Source organism: Malurus melanocephalus, unplaced genomic scaffold (assembly GCF_030028575.1).
Source record: "Malurus melanocephalus ecotype Western Australia unplaced genomic scaffold, MMel_1.1 scaffold_454, whole genome shotgun sequence".
NCBI lineage: Eukaryota > Metazoa > Chordata > Aves > Passeriformes > Maluridae > Malurus > Malurus melanocephalus.
The window spans coordinates 243988-267465 of record NW_026623686.1 but is presented as its reverse complement, the minus strand read 5'-3'; the positions used below and the strand labels follow the sequence as shown (position 1 = coordinate 267465).

Sequence of the window (23478 nt, the reverse complement as noted above, 5' to 3'; positions counted from 1 at the left end):
TAAACACACCCCTGGCAGTCACGAGGAATGAAGGTTTGGGCAGCACTACTGCAGCTGGGGCTGAGGGCAGCCCTTATCAGTGCAGCATCTCCAGGGTGTGCCAAGGAAGCCCCAGGCAGTGCTCTGCTAAAGCCTTTCTTCATCCAGACTTTTCTTCTCAGGTTTGTGGACTACGTGTACAGCCTTTGTTCTTAGATAACCACTCACAGTGCAAATCACCTGACAATTGTCCRATTACATCTCATATTAATGTTCAAACTAAGAAGAATCTTTTGGGGAAAGAGAAATCACTACATTTACTTGAAGTGATTTTATTCCAAAGTGGAAGTCTTAGCTAGAGTACAGTCTAAGCTAGATTTTCCATAGGACTTGGRACTGGAAAGCAGGATGAGGTGGGACAATATTATCATGGCTACAATTCCTCAAATTATGAGACCAGAGCCCTCACCTGTAGTATGAAATACTCACTTTTCCTCCACTCAAAGGGAGTAGAAAAGAGAACTGTTGTGGTACCACAGCAGTCCCAGGTGTTGGGCTCTTACCCAGTTGRCATCAGTATCCTTATCTGACAGAGGCACAGAAAGATAAATTTCACAGCCAGCCACCACTGACAGCCAGAGCTAAGACCTGAATCCCCAGGAACTATGAACAGTAGCTTAGTAAGAATAGGTGTGAATAAAGGTGTAATAAAGGAAAACTACCTCTTTTAAGTGTTTATCTCAGAATAATACAAAGTTCTGAAGATGACCCCTATTCTGGTAGATAGCAGCAAAGAGAAGAGAGACAGCATCTGCCACTGCTCTTTATGTAAGGTATATGAAGTTAACTCAGATTGGGGAAAACTGCTTCTCACTACTAAAACTATTTAATATTGGTTGGGGAGGAAAGGGGGATGTTTGGTGCACAGAAGAGATGCTCAACAGCAGAATTGCAAGCCTTCTCCATGTCATTTTTTAACTTGGTATGAGACAGAGCAAGGCAGCGAATGCTTTAATTTTCTATTCAGCTATTAATAGTCTGAGCAATTACATTAAACTGAAATTCCTCMGATCAAATAAATTCAAACAGCAGCTGTCAAAAGTATTCCCCTTCAGCTGCCCTACTGATAACTTGTAAGCAGAAACAAACCAAAAATCCTCCCTCGCAGGTCTACATAACTCCTGCAGTTTGGTTCCCCCAGCAGTTTGTAGTCCCACTGCTTGGACCCTTGGCCAGAAATAAATGCAACCTCAACAAATAAGGAATTTTATCTTCATGAACTCCTATCTCCTAGAAACAGCCATCCTCTAACACACAGCCTGAACTTATTGGAGGGCTGAGGGTCATGAGGATAGCTGGGGAGAGAACAGGGCCAGCTGGGACCAGGGAAGCTTGGTGGCTTCCCAGCTGTGCAAACAGGCTGCAGCCTGGAATCACCAAACTTCAGAAGGGCTGAAGCCTAAGGCGAGCRTTTTACATAATATTCTCTTTGCCAAGTAAAAGCACTCCAATTAAGACAGTGCCCTATAAAACTGTCTGCTTTTTAGTCCATGTTAAAATCTGCTATTCCTCCACTAATACCTGCAGTACACAAGAAATGAGACTTCATTTWGCTTTTTACTTTTCAAGATTCTATTTTTTTAAAATCGTCTTTGAGACAAAAAAAAAAAATGCAACATTTTGGAGGAAAAAAGAGGAAATGGGACAGCCATATATAAACCAGCTGTTTGACAGATCCAATTTCATATACAAAAGGAAAGGGTGTCCTCTTACATGGCAACTTATTGTAAACTTCCTTATTCCACATTCTGCTTTGCAACCTTCCAAATGAAATGCTTATATATCTTTTCCTAATTACTGAGTGGCTCTTTTTGTAAACAGTAATTATAAAGAAGGCATTTATGTGCCCATTTAGGTTCATAAAGAACAATAAAAAARTTCCATTTCCTGACACCCAATACAGACCTTTGTGAGAACTGTATTTATGTAGGTTGTGTTTTCCCAAAGGATATCCCATCTGGGATATGACCTAATGTTGAGTACTGTAAAACTAATAATGGATTACAGAAATGATAAGAATATTTATTGAACTTGGGTGGCCATGAACACAAATGTGAACAGGTTGCAGAATCTTAAATGGAGAAATCTCTTTTCACAAGCAATTTAAGCAGTGTGTTCATAAAGTTATGTATATTTTAATACCTTCACTATCTTCTATGGCTACTTGTTAGCAGGTCTACTATTCTCAAAATATACAGTTAGGTGTCCCTGTAAATTGAGTGCGTTAAGAATTTATTACTAAAATTCACCAGCCAGAAAGCCAGTTGTTTACCCATAATCTGGTAAAAAATAGCAAACTTTCTTTAAAATGGATTCTGTTTAAAATTTATGAGTTACATCAAAACGTCGTCTTCTAAATACAAAAATGTCAGCATTTTCTTCCAGCCTTTACAGCACTGGTGGTAATCATCAGAAGCGTTATCTGCTCAGGAGTTCTACTTCTATTTTGACACCAGAATTTAAAGTAGAAAAAAAGGAGAGGAAAAGACACATCTACCTAAAGCGTATTTATATGACTGAGGATGAAAGGGATTCTTTTATCATTTAAAAAATTTGAAGTTTATCAAAATTTCCTTTTCCAATGATTTTCTTAASAAATATCCTTTGAGGCAGACTCATCCCTCTGTACCCCAGCATTCCTCCTGCCGTGACTGCCACACATCCTCCTCACACGCTCGGCAGCGCGGCCACCCCACACCCCGTCCATCTCCCGAAGGCTCTGTGACATGCCAAGCACAATCCCTGCCCACCTCACGTGCATSTCCACTCCCTGTGTCCCCAGCTGGCCAGCCCTTGGGGACAAGGGCCAAGCCTTGCCCTCGCAGCCATGCAGCCACCCCTTGTTCATGCAGCGCACCGCCTCTCCCACGGCTCGGAGACGGAACCTCACAGCGCATTCGGATCCAACGAGACATTTCACACACATGCACACATCACAGGAAGCCCATGTGCTTGCTGCTCCCTATCYCAAATCCTTTGTTTCTCCCTCGTGCTGACTCTGTTTAACAACCCATTGTGCCTCTCCTTATCTCACCCCATGGTAATTATTTATGCAGTGACACAAATCTGCTTGGGTGATTTGCAAAGGCAAAGCGCATGGTGCTAAGGGATATATGMTGTTTTGTCCAGTGACTAATTTTAGTCTATAAAGCAAACTTTTCATCAGCACATTCTTTTAAATCATTTAAAATTACTTTTTTTTTTTTTTCCTTTCTGTAACATTCTTTTTATGAGCTGTCAAGTCAAATGCTACCTGCAACTGATGCCAGAAACTTCTCTGGATTTCATTAAACAAGTTTTGCAAGGGCATAAAGCCTACTTTCTAAACATTTTCTTGAAGGACATTATCAGTGAGTCTATTTACTAAGAAACATCTGCTCCACTACATTTGATAAATTCTTCCATTTCTAGTTCAGTTCAGACACTAAGAGATTAACACTTCATCTGGGGAAGGCAGGGGAGGAATAAAGCAAGAAACTGCATCAAAACCAGTTTCATTTTGGTTCCATTTAATAAAAGTTTAATTAAAAAGTGTGAAATTGTGTAAAAAAATAAATCAAAAAGTAATTTAAATAAATGTTATTTCGTTTTTTTTTTTTTCTTTCTTTTCCATTTTCATAACCTATACATGGCAAAATAACCTCCTGGAGCTACAGTATGCTCATGACTCTATAAATGAACCATGCTCAATTGCTACTGAATATACTTCTAACCTCTAGGATGAACTGTAAACACTGCAAGGATTATGTACTTCAAGTGAACTATAGAAAGAAAAATAATTAAAAAACTATTACAGTTACTCGAGCTGGAGAGTTCCATGCTCTSCTTTTCAGCCAATACTATTAAATCCTACTGTGACAGTAACAGAGTTTGTTTTTATCTTTTCTAAAGTAAATACATGTTGAAGTTTTCTGGCTTCTATAGTTCATTAAAGCATAGTTCACCACACATTCGAAGCTTTTTTTTTCTTAGAACCAGACAATTTTTAAGCCAAACTAGAGTAAGTGGTTTGTTTAACAGCCACATCCATCTTCAGTAATGGGAGATATCCAGTGTTTATATACAAAACCTGGTTAAAAGCACGCAAGATAAATAAAGTACACCAAAAGGTGTTTTTCCTTTTTTCCAGCCATTGAAAATATTTTCCAGCACATTTGCTGTGCACCAAATATGCAACTGCCTAGTCCAGACGGCACGGTCATGCTCTTTCACCCAAGTTGTCTGACTTGTCTCTTTTTTTGGAATTTAATCCATGTGGTACACAGAAAAAAAAAACAAAAAAACCCACATACAGTTCATACCACTTTCTATTCATACCACCAAAACCACTACACACTTTTAAAACCTAAGCATTGTATTTTACTAAAGCACACAGGTTTTACACCATTCTAATCACATCCTATTCAACTAGGCAGGTTATTAAGAAAATGAAAATTAATTTACGATCATTTTGAGTTTGGTCTTTAACTTGTTTTTATGTGAATAATGGTCAGGGGTGAAGGCAGTTCCTAAGCACCGATTATTACCACAACCATTAACACAACTCATATTTTCACACTCTGATGGCTTTAATCCTTCAAAACATTCATACATTTTGATTTTGTGTACTTATTTTTAATTTGCAAAGCTGCAAGACTGTGGCCATATTCTGCAACATTTTAAAAGCTAGAAGACTTATCTGTTCAAATAAAAATTATAATTTTATCACTTGATCACTTACAGCTTTTTAGTATTTCTACTCATGTTATAAAGCCCAGTAAAACAGAGATGCAGTTGTGAATTAGTAAATGTAAATTCTGTATGGAATGCACTACTCCTCAAATCATGCTAAAATAAATAATATTTTCAGGTTAAAAAGGTGAATCATTCCTAATTAGAGCTAAGTAATATTGTGGTGTCCTCTGGTTCTAGCCTAATTAAAATAGCATTCCATAGGTCAAAAGCTAACTTATATTAATAAATCATAAAGGTTCGTAATTGCAGTTGGTGCATTATTTTAATTACTAATAAAAAAATATGCCTTGAAAGCTATTTCTCATTATCATTTTGTGAAATATTACAATGAATGGTATGTGGAAAAGATTCTATTTACATATTCTTTTGTTCTGTTACGATGCTCACATTTCAGCTCCAAAAGGAAATCAACTTGCACAAATAATCTTCAACTCAACACACAACCTGTATCTGATGACCACTTAAGGCAAAGGCAGCAGTTTTCTAATTAAAATAATTATTTTCAAGCACTCTGTTAGCACTGTAATAGCCAAACACTCGACTCTTCTAAATCATCTCTCTGTGCAATACAGTTTGAAGCTAGGAGGAGATTTTCCAAGATGTTTTTCACAAGGACAAAAAACCCCAAACAACTCTGAATATTTATGAGTTTAAGGTGTAGAAACAGGTGTCTGCCCACAGTCACAYGCATGACCTGGCTGAATATACTACCCTGGATACTTATCTCTATAGAAAATTTTCTTTCTCTGTACGACTTGATTATTCACAATAGAAAGCAGCCATGCAAGTACTGGAATATTCATGTTTTCATGCAATTTGACTGGCAGTTCTGTAATTGTGGTAAGCTGCTTTGACCAAGGTTTCTATAGCAACAGCCTTACTGTCAATTCTTACCTGTTTTCTGGTCATCCATTGTACTGAGCTTAGTCTCGTCAGCTACTGTTAAAAGGTAAATGCATAACGGTTAGCCCAGTTAGTGCCCATGCCCCACATGCACTCAACATTCCTTCTGGTTTGCATAATTTTTTTTTTTCAAGTTAGGGGACCTTAGAACTGTCCTACTTCATGCACATAAACTGCAAGAGTAAGCAAACATTCTGGGTAGAAATGGCAGCAAACTAGTAACCTTCATGCAGTGTCAGTCATGTTCACATCACAGGCAGGTACGGGATGTTATTGACACGTTAGCACACGGCAAACAGTCAAGGCAAGTCAACACCTCCAAGCTGACTGCACCCTGAGCAAGTTTGGGAATTAGGGAYTGTAGGCAAGACATTCACAACTGTTGTAAAGTAGGGAATTGCATACATTTTATTATTCTGAGTAGGGAATTTTGTRTGTTTAAACAATCAAAACTCACTGTTTAAGGTTACTAGAGTCTGCACTTCAGAGTCTGAATTTAATGGCAGAAAAATTGATGGGTTTGTTAGCAATTACTTATTCTCAGCTGGTTTATCAGTTAAAATGATCATAGTTGATTGCCTGTCTTAGCCCCTGCTACTTTATAGGGCTTCTGATATAAATATTAAAACTTGGGTTTCAAACAGATGTCAGATGAGCCCCATTTTCTAATTCTTAATCCATCTACAAAATGAGAGACCACGAAGGACCGTGAAGGCTTACAGCATTATAATCATGGACTGAGAATAAACCCAGCTACCCAGAACCACAGCGTGGTACAGTCTTACACAATTATTCTATGGGGATTGGTAAATGCACTTTTCACCTCCATTTTAATAAATACTTTTTASAGTGTTTATGTATAACCATATATCCAGAGGGCTATGATATTTGAATGTATGGACATTTACAAACAACGAACAATACCCAGGCCACTTGGCCATTCAAGTTAGTACTTTACTGCCCACAAGTAGACATTATGTGCAGTAGTACTGCACATACACAATGTGTTTGGAATTACAAAATCTATATACTTACAACATGAAAATCAGGTTCAAATAAAAAAAATTGAAAAAACATCACTCACTACCTAGATCCATGCTTTTGGATTTTCGTGTTTTAACAAACTCCAACTGACTGGCATCTGAAAATTGCTTTGTACGCTTTTCTGACATGCTCTGGCGTCCAAAACCCTCTCGCTGGAAGGCAAGCACTGGATCAACATCTGGACTAAGAGTGCTGTAGGAAGGGAAAAAAAATCATGCGAACATTTATCAAGATCACGCAACCTTTCACTCTTCAGAGAAAATCATTTATTTAGCACGTGATTTCTACCAACGATAAAGTGCACAGTTTTAAATACACCACTGCAAGTATTCAGTTACACACACAATGSATTCGTTTCACTGCATTAGACAATTCTAGTTAAAAAGTAACAAGAATTTCACTTCTGGCTTTAACGAAAGATATACATATCTGGTGTACTATACATATTCTATCAGAATGTAAAGTCCAACACAGTAATATTTTGAGAGAGAATAAAACAGTTCTTTTTTCTTCCTGAGAAACAAATGTATTCTATGGATAGAAAATTATAAGGGTTTTTTWAATCAGAAAATGTTTTTAGTAAAGCATAAATAGAAACTGTCCTGCTTGAAAGCCACAGAGCTTTAAACTTCATTTAAAAAAGCTGCATTAAAATTTCTCTCCCTATGTGAAATTTCTTGTAAGTTTTTCACAGCTTCTCTTGCATTTAACCTGGCTATGACAAACAACCATATTTTTACTCACTGCTTCCCCATAGAACAAGTATATGCCACAATGGATCCACCACTGAATCAGAAATAGGGGGAACTGCACTGCCTTTTGTTCCTTTTGAAGGTTCCTAAAGTGACCTCAGCTCAGTGAGTCCAGTTTTCGTGCCTCAGAAACATGCCAAAGATAAATTCATTAATGGTGCTCAAACACTGGCGGAATCATGAGTGCAAGAATGCAGGCAAAATTTGGTGTGCAAGCTAAAAACATTAGAAAAAAAGGCAAGATTGCTTACTGCCAATAGACAGTATGAAAGAAATTCACAAAAAGATCTGGCTCCTAGAAAAAGGGATCAGATTTTGATTTCTACTTYAGCTGGCACAAAAAGTACAAAATACTAAAAAAATCAGTATTTTGCATCATTGTTATCTATACTACAGAAAAATGAGCCCTGAAAATCCCCTGACTGTCATTGTACTTCAAGATTAAAAAGTAAAATATTTTGTCATTGAGATTTCTAAATACCATTCAAAATATTGTGTTCATACATCTTACTGTTTAATACAATGTTTCAAAAGAATTCTTTTTACTGTAAGAGCTAGGTATAACACCTAATACATCTCACTCCCAGTGAGAAACAGGCAAATAGCAAATTTCTGCAAAAATCAACTTATACTTTTAAATTCTGTAACATGCACATGTTTATGTATGCCACATACTATAATTCACAGAAGTATCTTTGATCGAGAAACACTTGGGTATTAGGCAAAACAGTGAAAACAGGTAAGGAAAAGTGCCCAAAGTCATKAAGAAAAGGCATAAAGGATGAAAATCACCATCCTTATTACCAGGCAGCCAAGAAGAAATTCAGTCTAGTAATGGCAGATTTACAAATAATAAGATATGTGCTAGTGACAAGCACATAATACTTCAGTGTGAGCGGGATCAGAGCTTATCTGAATAAAGCCAATGTCAAGTGCCTTTTGACTTTAATGTTTTTGGCTCAGGCTCATAATGTTTTACATTTAATTACTGCAACTATTTCAGAGATGTCTGTGCAATTTAGCAATGTTCTGAAGCATATGCTTAAAAGCTCTGATGAATCAGAGACCAAACTCAAAAATAACTATTTAGTCCTCACATTCACTCCCACAAAATAGGGAAAAAATTATCTCCACAYGATAGAAAGGTAAAACAGACAAGGCCAATATACACTTGTAGCATTTATAGMAGTCCAACACGTAGCTGAATAAGAACCACCTAAATCTGAAAAGGTTCTCCAAAGTGACTCAAACTGAACTTACAGGGTTTCAACACCTTTCATAATCAGATCATAATTGACTTTCCCAAGGCCAYACAGAATTTTCTGGCTCCCTGCTAGTCAGCCCTGTCTCTGAAGGCCAGAAAAATGTGGTTTTACTAAGTGAGAATTTTATCCAGCAACATCTGTTAGCACAGGCTCACATTTGTTAAAATGACCGGCTTCATCTTGCTGAACAAAATGTATCCTGTGACACTTTCTTCAGAAAKGGTGAACTTCTAAAATTATTTGTTTTGGCTGTATGCTTCTTTTTTCACATGAGCTTGCTTTGATCCACCKATATAAAACTTCTAGTAGGGCAGAATATCATTTCCATGTAAACACAGCACACACTTACATATTGAAGTCCTAAGAACAGACTAGAACTCCAGTGTCAAATATAACTTGAAAAGGACACCACTTGAAAAGGTCCCAGAGAGAGCAACAGGGTCTGGACATGGCATCATCCACTGGGAATTTGGGAGATTGGAACACAGCATTTCCACTGACACAGTTTTAGATTCTTTCTCTGTTCCCCTGATCTGACCTTGTCACACCTCCCTTCCACACACACTTATTAAGGGAATTATTATTCCAGGTTTGCATAGGATCCTGCACACTAAATGTGCTACTGAGCACCTTTATTTGAGCTTTRTGTAGAGTTCTGAATTTTCACATCCTGTTTTACTTCTATAATTAATGACCCATGAGTGTTTTAGTAATTAARGGAGGAGTGGATCACAGGGGTCTGAATGCAGGTACATTGTCCAAAAGTATTCAAAAGTTCTAATGAAGAGCCACAAGTGTAAAAGGCAATGAGCACAGAGGAGGAACTAGTGCCCCTAAAAATGCCTCATTTTAATATTTTTCAACCACACAATAAAAGACAGAAGGTGAATTTAGTGCAAGTCATTAAGCAATGCCAAATGCAATTTACTATATTCTAGAATACTTAACAAATAAGATTTCTGGAATGACAGCTGATCCTTAAAAGAATTTAACCGTCTTCTGACCCTCAATGTTATTAAAATTCCATKTATTAATCCTGTCTTATTGCCCCTTTGTTTTCATAACATTTTCATCAAGGATTAGGGAGATATTGTGAAGCTAAAAAAGCTTACATTTTCTTCTGTGATTCAGAACAGCTGCCATTCTTGTTTGGATAACCCTTCATCCATATTCTTAGTTTTACCCTTTGTGCCTTCCAGCAAAATCATACAATGCACCTTCGTTTTACAAGTCYTCCTTCATCCATTAGCACAGGAAATTAATGCAACCATCTAATTCTACTGCTATTTACTTTTTTTTACAAATAGAATACATTAGATAGCAAAGCACGACACTGATCTCATTTAAGTGCCATTGTATCTGAAGACTTTGCTGTTTCTCACACATATATTAAAAAGTTTTTTGAGTGTGAWCAGTTCCACAATATCTAATCCCTATTTTCTTAACTCTTACCTCATTTACAAAGAAGTCTATGAATGGCAAGACAMACTGCAAAAGTCAATGTAAAAGCATCTGCAGATTTCAAATGGGCTTTTACTTTATTTAATAGATTTTTGCTCATACTCAGCTAAAAATACTCCCTCAGAAATAAGCTGTTATGTGCAGGCTTGAGTACAATTCTATTTGAATGTCTCAGATTCTCAGCTCTAAAAGCTTTTACAAAAGACAAATGGACTTTTCATGGGCCCAAATTACAGGTATGACTTGTCCATRAGAAAAAAAAAAAAAGCAAACGAGGATGAAAACATTACCTTTTCATACAATCATTAAAACGGTGCTTAAAATACAGAACTCAGTTCCTGGATATAAGATGAAATAAACTGGTTTAAAGCAAAGAAGAAGCTGACAGGTGCATATCAGCTGACAGGTGCTATTGCTGTTTTTTAAAGATATTGCTGACACATTCGTAACAGGCTCAAGAGACAAGAAAAATAAGAAAATTCATGTACTTCACACCATTTGTGGTAATTATCTAGCTTCAAGAAGTAGCAGAGAACAGAGGTGGGCTTTTATTTTGCTATTACTATAGATAATTACAGGACTTGTAAATTAAATCTTAGATCTGTATTAATTGTACTAACTAAGCAATAAACAGTATTTCTTTGCCAGAACTTAAGCGAGTCAATAATGGAGCTCAACGTATTTCTCATTAARACTCTTATATTAAAATGTATTCAAGTAATCATAGAGTCAACCTAAGATCCACAATTATTTTTCCTATGGATTAAACATATAAAGTTACTTTCCATAGTTTCCATAGTTTCAAATGTGGAACTGTTACTTTCTGTATATTTCAATGTACAGCTATTACAGTACATTGTCTTTGCAAATCATCTGACAATATGAACAGTATTTCTTCATACATAATGAAGAAATCATAACAATTTTTTTTTCACAATTTCACAATAGATTTAAAAGATTTGTGCATTATTATGACAAACAAGTAAGGATACAGAAGTATTGAGAGGATCTTAGATATCCAGTGGAATATAAAAAAAAAAGTCTTTGTTTTACAGACTAAAAATACTTACAGCAAGCTTTATAAATTAAAATTTCCTACCAGTCTTTCATCTTTCACAAACTCAAGTGTTTAAATTTTGMAAAGTTTCTTTCTTTTTTTACAAAAGCTAGCTCAGTTGGCAWTTAAATTAAAATTAAATCATCAAAATAACTAAGCAACAATGTCTAAACAACATTTCTACACATATGCTTTAGCACAGCACAAAACTGYAACTGGAAGTATTTGTACAGACTTTCTCCCTGAAAGAGGGACAATTATCAGTTTGAAAATAGTAAAATCCAAATATGACCAAAAAAAATTAATATTAGCAGTAGCCAAAATGTATCTAAAGGAAAAGATGCAACCACAGCTCTCTCTTTTTCCCTTCCACTAAACCATGCTCTTACCAGTCTGTTGACTCATTAATTGCAGCTTTAGCCCATCCACCAGCATCAACAGTGCCAAACCCGACATCATCATGGGAACTGGATGATGACTGGTCAGAGAGATGAGGAGGAAGGACCGACAGCCTGTCATCTTCAATAATGACAGTGTCATCCTGGGGCATGTTCACTGTTGGAGACAGCTGATATTTACCTGAACAAAAGGGAGAAAAAAACCCAAAACTAAGTAACAGCAGAGTGCAGAGAGTGCACCTTGAAAAATACATAATCACAGCTGATAAAAGGTTATGTCAAACTGCAGAGCTACTGATAAGAGTGACACAATGCAGATAATAAAATTAAAGTGTCTCACTTTGTACACATCTTCCTGTGCAGAGGTGTGAAAAGTGATGCACACCAGTTGTTTCTCCTGTGGCCTACTGCGAGACCATGGGGTCACAGAAGGGTTTAGGTTTGGAAGGGATCTCTCTTCTGCTCCAACCCTTCCACTCAAGCAGACTTACAGCCATGTACCCTAGACCCCAAACAAATTGATTTGTAGTATTTCTTCTGCACCACCTCCCTGTTCTGTGGCGGTACATGGTCACCCTCACACTGAAAAACTGTTTCCTGATGTTCAGAGGAAACCTCCCCTGTTTCTTTCTGTGCCCTTAAGTCTCAAGTGCTGGCTGAGGAACTGCTCAAAGGCACCTCTCCCAGAGGACAGTATCTCCTCTTGTACCATAATTTTTGGTTGAAACAAAGAATAGGTTCCGTAAGGACTAACAGAAGCTCAGTCACTTCCCGATCAGYCCCGCCCTCATGATATGAGAACCTGTTCAACTGATGCCGCAAAGTGGACACATGCAAAATTTGGGGAAAAAAAATTACCAAATTCTATTACCAGTAAATTCAATTAAGTTTTAACACTTCCRTTAAAATGCTTAAACAAGAACCATCAAATACAAGAAAGTGACCTAATAAAGACTCAACATTAGTCTGTTCAGTGGCAGATTTCATTGGGTAAATTTGTGAGAGTAGAACATAAAAGATGGTATGATCTTACTAAAACAATTAATTGAATTGTCATATCTCATGAGAAGAAACACACTAGCTTAATCAACTGTTAATCTGACAACAAACTGTAAATTATTCTTAAAGCATGATGCACTAGAGTAACATATCACAAAACTTCTATTTCCATAACATAAACTGCCTCWATGGACACATCAATTATTTCCACACTTTACTATATCACTATAGATATGGAAAAATGTGAAGAATTTCTCTTTTCTAGGAAGGTTTCAATTACCACCACTACCTTTGCATGCAATTATTAAAAACCAAACAAACGAAAGAACAAAACCCTGTGTGCGAAGAGCTATGTAAAATCCTCACTGCACTAGGTAATACCATTGAACATCTTTCCACAGAGAAGAAAACTGGCTTCAAAAGGGATCATTAAAGAAGGSTGAAAACGTGGCTGGAAGCAAAAGGTACTGCATGGTGAACATCTCATCACTGTCAAACTGAAATGAATGTATGCAGTTTGCATAACAGCTGATTCTGCCCAGCAATAGTTCCTTTGATGGACAGGTTAATATTTAGCCTGGTAATGTACTTCTTTCCAAACATAATGCCTACAAGACTGTTAACTCTGTAGTTAATAATGTCTCCAAAGAATTGATTGTGAAAAGGTATAACCTTATGGCATTCAGCAGATTGAACTTCCCATTTGAGAGGCTACAGTAAATCAGTAACACTTTTAACTTTTCTAGCCTTCTTTATATCTGACAAGGGCGAAGACTGACATTTTAATAGTTGCTTTGGAATTTAGGAGAAAACCCATCTGACGTGCCTATGCTTTTCATTGCAGATGAAGCAAAAACAGGTGAAAGGTTTCACCTCCAGCAGATGGTCAGACAAACCTCAGCACTGGACTCATTACATCCTTTGTAGAGAACTCTACAGAAGTGGACATAAAATAGCCCTGGAGAATTAACTCCACAAGTGTTGTGAGAAATCTTACACAGAAACATCAAAGAAACTTCAAACCCAGTAATCTTCAATATATTTGACTGATCTACAAATCTAAAGCACTGCTCAACTTGTCTACAAACCTCTTCAAGAAAGCAATTTTCCCTCAGGCCAGAAAAATGCTATGAAACTTAAGACTCTGACTACTCTTCAAGTCCAGTTTTGCATATATTAACTCAACTTCAGTGAGGTAATCTGTAATAACACAAAGTATTTTGGACAGTGTACTAAGCAAAGCAAAACATTCTCTCTTTCAAGTGTTTCTCATCTTAGGACAATGATGCTCAAACTTCTTGGACAAGTTACGGATCTAAAGAAGCACAGCCTGAGAACCACACCAAGCTGTTGTGTAAGAAGGGTTCCCATCTGTCTGTGCACAAAAAGAAGTCTCAGGACTCCAGTACCGAATGGTTACCAGGTCTATGAGGATTTTCATCCTACAAGGAAAAATATGCCAAGCAGCAGCACTTCAAACCTATTATACACCTATAATACACCAGACAATAGTTTGGACCTCAATTAAACCACCAACATGAAGCAAAAAACCCTGAGCATACATAGCACACAGTATGAACAACAGGCTTACTCATGGAGAACTAAACTGCTCCAGGTCCTTTTAAATTTTGAAATTCTCTCAAGTTAGGTTAATATGTTTGCTGGGCTAACCTGGCTCCCATACTGACACTGCATTATTATGGAACTCTCTCTGGCATGGTCCTTGTGCTTTTGCTAYTGCTTTCTCTTTAAAAGATGGTGTACAAAATCTGTCCAGCACTCTCACCATATGTTCAGAACCCAGTGTTACTTTGTGAGCGACTCATGAGCATGTTGATACTGTGGGATTCAGACCAATAGTACAACGAATGACTGGAGAGTGACAAAAACTTCTCCACTCTACCCAGGCTTGGATTTCAATAAAGTGTGCAGATCTGTTAACTATTGTACAAGAGCACCACATTCTGATGAGATTCCTGGCCAAGGAACTACATTCTGATTGTAAAGGGTTATTTTCATTTCACTGACACACACACTCTACTAAATTTTTTCCATAGTGCTTCCTCCTGATTCTATCCTTAAGATAACAATTATTTATGTAGAGAACAAAGCATTTCCTGTTGTGTAGAAACTGTCAAATTTTACAGAGTTCTGGGGGATCCTTCAGGAAGAAAAGCAGATTCAGTGCAAGTAACYGTTATTCTGTGTACCCCCTGATAAATAACTTCTGTTTAGTCACCATTAGCAACAAAACCCACCACGTTCATTAAAAAAATATCAGCTACTAGAGAAAACTAGAAGAAAGAGATGAAAGAGGACTTTGCGCTAAGCTGTTTGTTGAATAAGAATAATTTATATAGATGGCAGCTATGAATTTGTGTATTGCAAAACTCAGGAGCATAATGCATGATATGCAAGAATGGTGTGTCAAAAGAAGACTTGAATTTTTAATTGCAGAGCCAAGCAAACCAATACAACCCAGTTGTTATCCTGAATATACTAACAACATGCGACCTGGAAATATTAAAATAAATAAACACATAGGTTATTACAGCCATCTCACTCTGAAAAGAGAAGACCCAATTTGTATAAATAAAAAAATCCCATCTCCTTCAAACCAAAAACATTCCCTGAACAAAGAAAGTCATATCTTTTCAGTGCTATTTCAAAATTTAAAAATTCAAAATTTTCAATGAAATATTATCAAATGAAAAAGCATAATAAAACCTCTAATAGCAATAATCACCTAAAAAAGTAGATCAACATGAGAATCMTCAGAAACATGAAAGGATTCATGTAGCCTTATTGCAGTAAGCAAACATTGTTTTACATAATTTAAATCACATCCTAAAATCGGTATTTTTATTCCCACTCTCACAGCAAGGTTCTGACAGCCAGCTCTTGCTTGTCAGTTACAAAAGAGTAAGGAAATTGTCTTAAATACTTTTCCTGAAATTACATTAATGGTATTTAAAAGAAACAAAACACTCTTAAAATCTTTGTTCCAACTTCAAACAATCACTGAAACTAGCAGGCATTTTCCAGACTTTGTGATTACTACTTTTGAATAATCTAACTTAGGAAGGAAGAAAACTCAAACCCATSCACAAGCAAAAGCAGCAGAAAGACCTAACCCTTCACCCATGAAAACAAACTGTCACCTCCTCACTAAAAAGTACTGAGTACTAAAAGTTTACATAGTTAAACCAATTGAGGGGTAAATCAAAAGACATCAAATGATTCAGAGAGCCTATCAGAGCACTTCTTGATATGGGGAGAGCACTCCAGGGAACCAGAACTGCAAGGAGCATTCCTTTGGGTTTGTTTCCCCAAAATGAGCAGGACCCATGGGCAGGAGCAGTGTGGGAAGTTACAGACTCCAGTGTTCTTCACCCAGATTGTTCACAGGACTAATCCTCACTTTTAGGCCAATTTTCAAGAGAGGAAGACTCATGTGACACCACACAAACTTTGTGAAGTAAATAAAACAAGCCCTGCTTTTTTTTCTCATTATCCATGCCAAAAGGGACAGGGATTCCAYTGCATAATAAATGACTGAGTCTTAAAAATGTTACCAACTCTGAAACAAAAAACTGTACCTATCTCTCCTAACAGGAAATRCCTCTCTGTTGCATGGCACTGCAAGAAAACTTGCATGCAAAAGATCATGAACACTGCAGTTTTAGTTTAGTGGTACTGATTAATTCAGAAAAAAATAGTCTATTAGAAAACTGACCATTCCCCAAAAACCTGTTTAAACATCACAGGACTGTGAAGCTGCTATGATTACAAATGAGAACAATCCTACCCTGGAAAGACCAGTTTTTAGTTACAAACCACTAGATCACATGTACTATGAGGTTCAGATACAATTTGATTTTCCACTAAAGTGATTCCATTAAAGATTCAATGGATTTAAGTCACAGTCAACCAATTTCTACACAGTTCCTGATCCCTGAAACAATTCAGAAAAACGATGATTCACAGGAAATTAAAATATTAAACTCAGGTTATAAAAAACTTACAAAATGCACAATGAGATTTTTTTTTCTGCCTATCTTTAAAATGCAGAGGTATCTAAAAGCATTAGATTTTAATAGCTTTGGAAATACTTTTTTTTTGTCGTTGAAACATCAATTAGTGGCTACTGCTGAAGGGGATGATACCAAACCTATGAACTACTAGCTCAATTTGGCATGGCAAGTATTGTGCTCCTCTGATGTCAAAGGCAGCTGCATTGCTGACACACGTGCATCCACACTCTCTGAGGTTCCTTCTCCCATCAATGGACAAGGTGTTCAAGTGATAATTTGCTAACACTTCTATGAGCTCTTTGTGTAAATCCTCCGCAGCACTGATGGAAAAAGCAGAAGGCAGTGCTTTGCAAGTGTTTTATCTAAAGCCTTGACACCACAAGAACTAGTTCTTTCTAGGGGAGAGTAGTGTTAAAGACTTCAAATTATTTTATCACTCCTTAAATTTGTTGATAAACAAATACAGTTTTTCTAAATTGTTCTCTTTAAGAGCATATGACTTTGGGTGACAAGGTTTCACACTGTCTTGATTTTCATGTGAACAATTTTTTCTTCCAAGCTGCACAAAATGAAATGCAATAGAATAGAATGTGATTTGTTTCTAATTACTGTTGCCCAAATGCACAAAAAAAGAACAAAATACTTAATGGAAGAAATACCCTGAATAGCAAACTTGTGGATATTCAGAGAGTTTACCAACAGTATTATTCTGCTACCACAAAGCAATGCAAACCCCAAAATACAAAAATAATTAAAAGGAGCAAACAGAAGGTAAAAAAACCCCACCAAATCTAAACAGGGTGAAAAATATATACAAACTGTTGGCTGGAAAAGCCTAAGTGGTATTTYTTTAAGGCTGAAAACCAACCGAAAGCAATTGAAAACTAAGTTAAACCTTGCTTCGTATCAAATTTATAGCAGCATTTTCTMATATATTCTGTGTATATAATACACTAAAAAGTCCCAGATTTAATGGCCATGTCTTTTGTTTAAAACTTGCAACTCAAGCGAGCAATCGTCGCGTCTTCTGTCAGGAGTTATTTTCATCAAGCTGCTTTTTGTGTTTAAACTTGAAAATCCTTTCAAACTAATCCCATCCTAGTCAGTAAATCCAACCACTTCTGTGGCAAGGCAAGTCTTTATTACCTAGCTCTGTACATCAGAAGGTGAATTGCTGCAGAGCAGCCACTAATAACCTCATTATCCACTGGGACCATGCAGATGGTAGGGCACAGAATCTACACAAGGGAYGCTTAAAATTAGTTATGAGGTTTTAAAATTGGTCTCCTGCAAAGCAAAAATTCAAATAAATTAGTCCCCTAATACGCATAAATGGATGCAAGTTTGCCTTTTTTATTTTTGTATTTWAGTAGGACTGAAACAGAGGAGAAGAAATACTGAAAAAAAATCATGAATTCCCATGAGTCACTGACTTTGATGCAACACGGAGCCTCGACCAGCCAGTAATTTATTGTCCCAAACCAGACATTGAAAGACCATGTTAAATGCTACTATTATTCATTTGTGACCTGTCACAGAATACAAAATTCACTATAGAATCCCACTTCACTTTCATCCTCACATTAACTATCCAGAAGGCTTGTGTGGAACAATTTCAAGGCACATTTTAAGTTGGTCGGTGCAACCTCTATGTTCCCCAATTCCCACATAGCATATTAATCACCCTTGGATGAATCACAGAGAGAAATAAAAACATGCCCTGCTTAGCAGAGCTGCTTTGACTCACCCATTATCCTGCTCAACGCCACGTTCTTTGTGGGCGACTCGCTGAGCCCCTCGATGCCGCCGTACAGGGAGTGGGAAATCCTCCGCTCCCGCTCATCCAGCAGCGTCTCTATGGGCAGCTCTGGCCCGGAGGGGCTCCCAGGTGATTCCAACTGCAAAGAGAGGGGAAAATTAGCACCCGGGGTCTCCTAACCACATGGGGAAACTGTAACAAATTGCCTAAGGCCTAGACCTGTCTGAGCACCAAATGAGCTAGAACTTCTCATGCTGGACAGAGATAATTTGTAATGACAGCTCTGCCTAATGACCAACTTTACAACCCCTTTACACTGCACCCCCCATGGTGCCCTGTCAAATTTCAAATCCTTCAGCAGTAAATTGGTGAAAAAAACCATTCCATTTTGGTGTCTCTTTGTTGGATAATTTCTTAAACAGACAGCTGGGCTGTTTTCAATTCCATCAGCAGACTGCTGGGCCATCTTCCCCATGCTGACAGCTGGACACAACAAGRCCCTCATCAGGAGCATGGAACAGGAACTCTCATTTGGAATTAGGCTGCTGGTGCCACAGTGGTGCAACTTGCTTTCAAAYGCAATCATCACACTCACAAGTTTTAGAGTTAGGAACAAAAGAAAAAAARACCACAAAAGTTGTGAGACTTCACCGTAATTTTATTTGTAACTTGAGTTCTTTGCTCTGTGTTTCCTGATTGCAGAATAAAGAGRTCKTAYRTGYTTCATTCARCCTGGAAACTCCTCTAATCTCATGCTACAGCATCCAGGCAGAGACACAAAAATTAGACCTGGCAAGATCTGGGGCACCCTCAACCCCAGCCCTCAAAGCCCTGGAGCTGCAAGGTCCATGTCCACCATAACTGCAGCCAGACTCGCCAGGGCATCACAAGRTGGATGAAGGATGTGGTGGAAGCAATGGGCACAGGCTGCTTGGCCACGTGCACAGGAGAGCAGACTGCAAATACAGCCACCTGCCCATCCTGGCTGCTCTCCTTCAGAGGACTGCCCTGAGTGTCCTCCCAGCCCAGCCTTTGCTTGCAAAAGCTGGTCATTCCTTGCTTYCCTACATTTGCCTCCCAGATCTTTCAAAATCACAGGAAAAAGTCAAGTTCTCCTTAGCGAGCCCCAGAGAATCAGAGCTCAGGGGAAAGCAGCGCCCATGAGAGGCAAAGACAGTAATTTGGTATCATCTAGCTGGATTCATCCACCCTTTCAGCCACAGGCAGCTCTGCTGTCAGCACAGCCCCTGGGAATGAGGAAAACGAGTTCCTGGGCACTCACAGGCCACGGAGGATGCCCAATTTAGCAGGGCCCAGTTGCTSCCCACAGAGACAAGAGACTCCYCACACCATCCAGCCTTCCYGMTRCCCCTAAAGCTCTTGGCTCCCCTGRGCTCCAGCACCCTGCTGGCCTCTCAGTAATGCTACCAAGGTGCTTTGCCAAGACCATTAAACCAATTCACCTGAACATCATGAGCTGAATTCAGCTCTATCAAAAAGTAAACAAATAGTAAAAAATAGATGCATTTTGTAGGAAAATAGTATGAACTCACACATCAAAGTATTACCTCTTCTCACCAATAGCCCTCTTCACATTGAAGCATATAGTTATAACTTAAGAACAATGTCCTTACACAAATCCCACAGCATTTATTTCATATGTTTTGAAACACAGTGGGGTCCAGACACTGAAAGACACTGAGCACGCTGCAAACTATCTGAAGCCACTGGGAACACTTATTCCAAGTACTGATCTCCACACGAGCATGAGGAGTAGCTCATAGACTCAGGAATGACAATAACAAGCAACGTGTTTGTTGGTTGTTTTTTCTTTTCAGAACAGCTGCCCATTATTAATCACTCCACCCACAGTCCCCAGATGACTAAGAAATGTATGCTATGAAAGAGTTTWAAAAAATCTACTCAAAGGGCTACAAAGCACTGGGCCCCATTCTGGCCAGCAGAGGCTTTGAAGAGAGCACGATGGGCTGACATTTCCCGACACGCGGGCGCTGGCGCCACGCCCGGCACACGGCGGTGGGGGAATGTGAAACGCCACGCTACGGTCGGAGAGACCGCGATTGGGAGGTCGCAGACTCTGTAAAAATTATTATTTCTGTTCAAAGCCATCATCTGTTTAATATAAATGAGATATTTAATGAAGTTCCAAATTGTAGACTTATCTCTCCCAGTTTGATAAGCACCGGGGAGATTTACTGCATCGGAGGGTCAACACAATTACAATTGGAGGCACGTCAAGCTGCAGGAGAATAATAAACTTGCAGTGCAAGTGAATTAGACTCAATAAGGTTTAAATTGTGAAATGAGGATTTGTTTTATTAGTTTTTTTAAATTGCAGATTACAACTGACAGCTTTACTGAAAAGTAAATTAAACAATATTTGTAGACRCTATTATAAAGGAATCTAAGGCAAATTTGAAAAGAAATGTTAACTTCCAAAACACTTTAGGAAAAAAAGAGCCTAGCAACATTAAACTGCTTGAGAGCTTAAACTTGCATGATAAAGGTACTAAATTATGAACTACCCTTTATTTCACTGCCTTTAAACAAGGTGTGAAAATATCAAAGTGCTTTGGGWTTTATTCTCCCAGTGCTGTATTGATGACTTTATGTAACAAAAGTCCAGCTTTTAGCGAGCCAAATCACACAGTCCTGCTTCATGTGACAAGCCATCAACTTTTAAAATCATTTGTGGAAAGATCTCAAGAGACTTACAGAAAGACACTGACAAGAAGATCGCTCTGAATCAGAGAAGTATATAGAAATTCACTCCTGGTAGTACAGTAAAGTGCAGGGTAAATAAAAAAAAATAGCAGGATTGTTGCATTAATATGGACATGTTTTGCAAAGTGAATCACATCATTTGTAATTTCCATGAGTATAACTTTTTTCAGGTCTAATTAGCATCAAAAAAGATGGGTTTAAACAAAAGCATCAACAGCCAACTACACAAATATTTTACAAAAGATACAAAGTCTTTTATAAAACACCAAAAATTAGACAACTGGCTTTTACAAGAAAAACAAAAAGCCTTTTCCTTAYATTGTTAACAGAAAATTTGTCCAAGAAAAAGAACATAGAATTTGGAAACTGTGTTGTGGGCAAGACAAAGAGTCCAACAGTCCAAAGCAAGATTGCAGTTAAAATAGACTTGTTTTTCCTGATGCACTCCTAATWAAGACCTTGAACTGCACATTCTAGTTCCTTCTCTTAGCCAATCTTAGTGGTATTTGGTATAATTTGGTTCGATTAACTGACAAAGAGTAGGTAATATAAACAAAGCCATACAAATTCCTAATTTCAGTGAAGGCCTGGCAAGGAAAGAAATCCATGTGGCAACTGGCCCCTATCAATAGCTGCTGGGACACTCCTTGGTGCACCAGCTCAGAGTCACACRCCAACTGAGGTTGGATGAAACCACTGGAGATTATCTAATCCAACCTCTTGCCCAAAGCAAGGTTAACAAGAGCAGGTTGCACAATGCCCTCCTCAGCTGGGTTTTGAACACCTTCCCAGGGCAAGTTGTGCCACTATTGACTTTTAAGAAGAATTTTTTTTTTTCTTAGGTGTAAAGAAATTTCTTCTATTCTGGTTTGTGCCTCTTGCTTTTTGTCCTGGCACTTGGCAGGCCTGAAAAGAGTCTGGATCAGTGCTCTTTATTACTTCTTTATTACTCTCATTGGTATTTATAGACACTGACTGGTAAGACCATCCTGATCCTTCTTCTCTCTAGACTGAAAAGAGAAGAGTTCACTCTCTGGATCTTGGCACTGATCTATACTAAATGATCATATTCATAAAAATGCAGTAAAACCTCCCAYGCTAGATTGTCTGTAGCTCCTTTTCTCTTCATTCTCTTAAGATAAAAAGAGAAAAAATATTTTAATCTTTTTAAATAAAAAAGGTCTCTACCCTGACCCTTAGTCATTCTGATAAAAACCAGCTGTTTGCTAAAGCACTGTCTGTACTAACTAGCCCAGCTGCTGCTTATCTGGATGATAAAAGGACAAATAATTAGGTCCTTTATACTTAAACACCACCATCCATCCTATCTGAAGTTATGCACATAAATATGAAAAAGTTTATGCACAAGAAGAGTGCCAAAATATTCAAGGCATAAACAAACTTTTTTTTTTAAATAAAGAAACAAGAATCAGACTCCCATTTTCCTTCAGAAAGTAAATTTTCCAAATATAGCCATGCAAGCATTATGTGTGTTAAAGAAGTCAGTATACAAATTTGCTATATATTATRCTGCATCAAGAATAATGAAGTTCTTTCTGTCACATGGAATTATTCTACAAGCTTTCTTTTTTTTCCTTTCTTATCTGTGCACTGTAGTTAAGATGTCCAAAATACTCCAGCTTCCTTTTTCAACACAGATACTATAAAAATACTCTGTATCAAGGCATCAGTATCAAAGGCATTGAAGAAACTAACTTTTCATGGGACTGGACTAAATTTTCATTTTCTGGCTTAAGAATTGGACATAAAGATTGATMTTCAGGATAGACACAAGTTGCAGATTCCCCAGGAATCAGAGCTGGGAACAGCTTAAGCTGATAAACAGCTTTATCAATGGATTGGAGATGGGAGTGAACAGGGAAATCACTGTATTTGGAGAAGATGCTAAAGACTTTTTGACAGTTAAATTCCAAAAGGTCATCACAAGACTAATCTAGTCTTGTGAGAAGGAAAAAAACAAACTTGTCATATGAATTTCAAAGTAGGTAACTAGGTAATGCATGCAGGGGAAAATGATGCTGAATATTTTATACTYGAACACATACTGGAAAAGGAAAGAYGTTTGCTTGTTTCTTTTATAATAAAACCACTCATTTGCAAAGCCTCTCTCACTGATTTACCAGTCAATTTATTTAATGAATGATGAGGTCCTTATATGGTCTGGAATCATGACTCTCCCTCTCTCTGTTTCATAGTTTGYTCATTTTCAACTGGAGCATAAGATGAACAGACATGCATGAAGAAATTTGGGGATCTGCAAACCATTT

The 23478-nt window shown here is 37.7% G+C and overlaps 1 protein-coding gene across 1 annotated transcript in view; it reads right to left on the bottom strand.

The window, feature by feature from the left end:
* PARD3 (par-3 family cell polarity regulator) overlaps positions 1-23478 on the bottom strand; it is a 392579-nt gene that overhangs the window by 144718 nt on the left and 224383 nt on the right. Inside the window, 4 exon segments of the mRNA XM_057380497.1 lie at positions 5668-5712; positions 6764-6912; positions 11645-11834; positions 18434-18584. Of these exon segments, the coding sequence (XP_057236480.1) occupies positions 5668-5712; positions 6764-6912; positions 11645-11834; positions 18434-18584 (535 nt within the window).